This window comes from Salvia miltiorrhiza, chromosome 2 (genome assembly GCF_028751815.1).
Source record: "Salvia miltiorrhiza cultivar Shanhuang (shh) chromosome 2, IMPLAD_Smil_shh, whole genome shotgun sequence".
Lineage (NCBI taxonomy): Eukaryota > Viridiplantae > Streptophyta > Magnoliopsida > Lamiales > Lamiaceae > Salvia > Salvia miltiorrhiza.
This window is the reverse complement of record NC_080388.1, coordinates 29,943,294-29,948,810: the sequence shown is the minus strand read 5'-3', so window position 1 is coordinate 29,948,810 and position 5,517 is coordinate 29,943,294. Positions and strand designations below refer to the sequence as shown.

At 37.0% G+C, this 5,517-nt stretch overlaps 1 protein-coding gene across 1 annotated transcript; it reads left to right on the top strand.

The window, feature by feature from the left end:
• Positions 1–2,299: 2,299 nt before the first annotated feature.
• Positions 2,300–3,838, top strand: LOC131008266 (uncharacterized). Its single transcript, XM_057935153.1, has one exon. The coding sequence runs from the start codon at positions 2,300–2,302 to the stop codon at positions 3,836–3,838; it is 1,539 nt and encodes a 512-aa protein (XP_057791136.1).
• Positions 3,839–5,517: the final 1,679 nt, after the last annotated feature.

Below are 5,517 nucleotides of genomic sequence, written 5' to 3'. Positions count from 1 at the left end.
TTATGAGATGCATATCTGATATGGGCAGCATATATGGAAAGAAATCTCAGCAACTTGGCTGCGCCCAGAAACCCTAGCCGCCGTGCCTAGAAACCCTAGCTGCTGCGCCCAAAAGCCTTAATGTACATGGACCAGGCCCAAGGCCCACTACCACTCTTTATATAACTCTCTATATAAGGATGCACTCTCCTACGCCCAGGACAACGAATTTCAAGAGCTGCGACTTTAAATCATCTTTATCATTTTGTTCAGTTTACTTTGTCACTATGTAGTCACTAGAGTAGTTTGGGAAGTCATGGCTTAGTTTAGTTTGTTATTTTGTCTTGTTTTTATTTGCTCTGTCCAAGGTTGGTTTTGGGCAGAGATGCTTTTTGTATTAAGCTTCAATGATAAATTCAAGTATGTTATTTTCTATCTTTTCTTTTGCCTTTGTTTATTTCATTATGCCTAGTTACCTTTTCCTTCCTGATGTGGGCATATCGAGTTAAGTTATGGGCATATGAAATCGTGAGGTCAAAGTGGGCACAAGATTTGTGCAGTCACATTCCCGAAGCATTTGGCCTGATGCTTATACAACTTGGGCAAACCCGGCGCTTTATCCGGCCGGTACTGTTCTGGGCACGATCAAGTTACACGCAAGAAGTGGGCTCAAGCTAGGAGAAATCTGACTCCACATAGTGCGGCGAATGTGAGAAAAGTGGTTGTATGTCTTTGGAGATGCTTATGGACCATTTGGGTCCACCAAGCCTGATTGGGCGTATTTATACGCATTTATTTGGGGGATTTTTGTATGTTTTATATGCTTAATTCGTGTTAAATATCATCTTTTGGATTGAATTTAAGTCTCATGTGAATTTTGATGGTATTTGATAGATTTTTGAAGAAAAGACTTGGCTTTGAGAAGAATTTTGAAGCTTTGAAGTGGTAGAGAATGAAGGCTGCGCGCACAAAGATTAATAGGCCGAAGCTTGAATTTCTATTGGTGGATTAAATTTTTGACTTTCGTGGGTTTGTCATATGCGCCACTTTTTCTTAGATCAATTTAGTTTATTAGTATTAGGCCTTTATTATGTTTTATGGGCTTTCACGCCACTTAGTTAGATTAGTTTAGGTCTTTAGTTTTGTTTAATTAGTTAAGGCCCATGTAGGCGCCCCTGATCTCAGTTTTAGTTTATTAGGTTTTGTTTTATTTTATTTCCTTATCATATTAGGCTTATAAAAATATACTTATTAGACAACACCATATCAGACGAAAATTTTGGGAGCAGAAGTCTGGACGTGAATTTTTGGAGCTTTTCAATTCAAGTTTTATTCCTTCGTCTTTCCTTTGCAATTAATTATTTATTTTGTTTGATTTATTTTATTTATGAGTTGTAGCTAATTTCGTTTATTCCAGCAACGATTAGGAAAGCACTAGCAAGATTATTCTATGAGATCTAATTTGTTCTTATACTTTATTTTATGCTTGTATCTGTGATTCTCCGTGTTTATCATCATTAATTGTTTTAATCCATTAGGTAGTGCGCAATATTTAGTGGGTTATAATTAATTATACAGCCAATTGAACCGGCCATCCGTAATTGTGGTTTAGGTTTGATTAGTGGTAAATTGACACATCAGGGTCAAGGGAAAAGCAGTCTTAATTCAATAATCCTGCGTCAGAGTTTATTGGTTTTGAATCGGGTTTCTCTAGATATTAATGCTGTCGGCTCATTAAACCTATATAGCGTCTCTTACGGTTGTCAGTCGATTAGGGTAGTAATTAGTGAAGCGTCTTCCTGGTTACCGAATAATTAAGGAGAAATAAGATCACGTCAGAAGCGTCTTCGGTGGTTATAACTGGTTTGCTTGCATAAATTAAAGTTATATATGCATCAATGATCAGAATAATTAAGCTAGGGTGGACTTAATTGATTGCTGGAATTCTTTATTAATTGTTAGAATTTTCTATTTATTTATTTATTTAATATTAGAACCGTTGCACTTCTTTTGAATTTTATTTATTTATTTCTATTTTAGTATTTCATATTTTCCCCATAAATCTCGTTTGTTGAGTTACTTTGCAGATTGAATTTTAGGAAAATTCTCGCCGATCCCTTGGGAGACGATTTTGCTTGCTACTGTCTGCGCAGTATGGGCATACCGGCTGACTGTCGGATATTTTTAGTGTAAAACGACGCACCAAATTTTGGCGCCGTTGCCGGGGATCGGTTTTTAAGTAGTAATTTTTCTATTATTTCGATTTGCTTTTTTATTTTATTTCTTTTTTGTTTGATATTGATCTAGAGCTGAAGCTGAAATGTCTGAAGATGGGGATGATGACCGTGATGATAATCTGCCACCAAGACCGTTAATAAGAGAGTTGGGCCGCCACAAGAGAAATCATCCGCTATGCATTGTGTTGCCCACGATTAATCAAAATGCTGAAATCAGGCCTGACTTCATTCAAGTTCTTCCAAAATTCAGCAACTCGCTTGGAGAGAGTGCACATAAACATCTTGCTGAATTTGATTTAGTTTGCATTACTTTACGCCCTCAAGGTTTTTCTGAAGATCATTTAAGATTACTAACTTTTCCTCATACATTGCAGGGTAGAGCTCGAGATTGGTTGTTTGATCTATCACCTGGATCAATAAGAACTTGGAACGACTTAGAGGAGCAGTTCTTGCGTAAATTCTTTCCAGAATCAAAGGCTGCAAATCTAAGAATAGCTATTAGTAGCATCAAGCAGAGGCAACAAGAGTGTTTGTCTGATTATTGGGAGAGATTTCAACAATTATGTCATAGATGTCCTAACCACGGATTTTCTGATTATCAGTTGCTCATTAATTATTTTTATCGTGGTATGTCTTCTTTTGACAGGAGGATTGTTGATGCTGCTTGTGGAGGAAGTTTGACCAACAAGACCTTAGATGAAGCAAAACAATTGATTTTTGATATGGTCACCAATGGTCAACAATATGAGGATGAGGATGATGATAGGTACAGGCCGGTCAACAGAGCAGAAGATGTATGTGTGAATGAGAAACTCGATGCTCTAACTTCCTTAGTTAGAGGCCTGGTTGGAGCTCAAATTCAGAAGGATAATCATCCAAATCTCAGCTGGAATCATTCGCCTGAATTTTTCACCAGCGCACAGCCGCAGGCTGGGCGGTATGCCCATACCGACCGCCCAGAGCCCAGTATGAGCGATATTCTTCAGAGTCTGGCACAGAGCAGCCAGATTGTTAACAATTTGGTGCAAAGTCAACAAGCTTTCCAGCAAGAGACGCAAGCTGCGTTGGGTAGTATGGGCACACAGATCACTCTGCTCACCACTCAAGTGAACAAGTTGCAAGCAAATCTTGAAAAACTTCCATCTCAAGAAGAAGTAAATTCCAAGGAGTATGTTTATGCTATGAATTTAATGAGTGATGAAGATTTCTTTGATCCAAAGCCCATGGAAGATCAAAAGGAGAAGGAAGAGCAAGAAAGTGCTCAGAATGATGAAGTTGTCGAAGAGGCACAACAATATGAAAATCTCTCTTCTTCCGAGGTAAGTGTTGAATCTGAAATTTATAATTCTAAAGCACTAATTCCTCTCACTTTTCCTTTCAGTTTGGCTCAACGTAAGAATGGAAATGAGGAAAATGAGATTCTGGAAATATTCAAGAAGGATAAAGAAGCACCACCAGAATGTTATGCTGAAATTCAAGGGTGTAAAATGCAGCTGAACCCCACCAATGATGTTCTCACTCAGCATCTGTCACGCGGTATGCCCATACCGACCAGCACTGGACAGATTGTGCCTTCGATTGTGAAACTGCCAAAGCGAAAATTGAAACCACCTGATGATTGATCCAGTTTCAGGGAAGTTCTTTTTAGTTTTCTTTCGTTTTTATTTTATTTTAGTTTTTTTTTTCTTATCTTTTATGCTTTCTTTGTTTTTTGTGTCTTTGTTCTTAGTTTTTCTCCACACAATGAGGACATTGTGTTGTCTAAGTGTGGGGGGGTGTCTTTGTTTTGTTTGTCCTTGTTTTGTTGCTCTATTGGTTTTCGAGTCAGTTTCGATTCTTTGGCAATTTTTATGATGGATGATGTGAAGAGTTGAGATTAAAATATTGAATTGGTATGATAGGCTGTTACTCTTATGATGGAATTGTGCATATGTTCGTAGGTATTCTTGTATGAGAAAAACGTGCAAAATTTGATCAAAATTACTTGAAGCCTACTAAATTGTGAGGATTGAGCCTTAATGAGCACACATGACTAGCTCTTATTGTTTCTTTGATGAGTGATTGATTCGAACTCTTATGCTGAATTTCTGGTTTGCCCTGTTGCCATAGTCAAGACTGAGTTTGAGAACTTAATGCATGAAAATGATTAAGGCATTTAGGAATAACCATTGTTTGACCTGAACATATTATCCGAACCTTCATTATTCCCTTAGTGAGCCCGTTTGTGCCTCAGTTACTCCTGTTTTGTTTGATTAAAACTCACATATATTGAGCCTAAGCCTATTTTAGCCTGCTTTTGTCCCTTGAAAACATGTGAATGCACTAGGTTATGACGAGATGAGAAATGAGTACTCCTACCATTTTAGTGTGCTGAGTGATGATTCATTGATTTATTGGGGATATATATTGTTGAAGAAAAAAAAAAGAAAAAAAAAGAAAAAGAAAAAAAAAAGAAAAAGAAAGAAGAAAACAGAAAAAGAGAAAGAAAGAAAAAGTGCAAAGGAAATAAAGGGCTTATTGTGTATACATTCATTCATTTTTATGCCCTATATGTTATATGTTGGAGTTGAGCACACCTTTTTGAGGATTGTGGATATCTTGAGGAGCTACTCTAGAGTTTCATTGATGAAAAGTCTGGTGTGTTTGCATGTTTTCAGTTACATATTGAGCATATTTGATCCCCTTTTCTTGTTTATCTCACCTATACGGACCCTAGCCCCATTACAACCAAATTGCAAGACCTTTTGATTTGTGCATTGGTTCCATATTTTGGTGGAGATAGTGACATAAGGGCAAACTGTGTTTGAAGGCATAAAGTTGTGAATTGTGTGAATCTATTCTGTCCATATTTGTCTTTTGAGAGAAATTGAGTGAACTTGGTGAGGCAGGATTGAATTTGCACAATTTTGACTTGAATGAAGAACATGGCATGATTTTTTTTAAGCAAGAGCGTGGTTAATGGTTTGTGGATGATTGTATCTTGATCAAGACTTTGAATATTATCTATCATATTGTTGCCAAAGCTTTGTTTTTGCTGTTTTGAGTCTTCTTTTGTTCCTTCCCTGTCGTTTTGTTCTTTTTGGTGCTCGAGGGCGAGCTTTGTTTAAGTGTGGGGGGATTTGATTGGGCGTATTTATACGCATTTATTTGGGGGATTTTAGTATGTTTTATATGCTTAATTCGTGTTAAATATCATCTTTTGGATTGAATTTAAGTCTCATGTGAATTTTGATGGTATTTGATAGATTTTTGAAGAAAAGACTTGGCTTTGAGAAGAATTTTGAAGCTTTGAAGTGGTAGA

Excerpts from the sequence above, each read along its gene's own strand:
- LOC131008266 (XM_057935153.1), top strand. The coding sequence starts at position 2,300 with ATGTCTGAAGATGGGGATGATGACCGTGATGATAATCTGCCACCAAGA.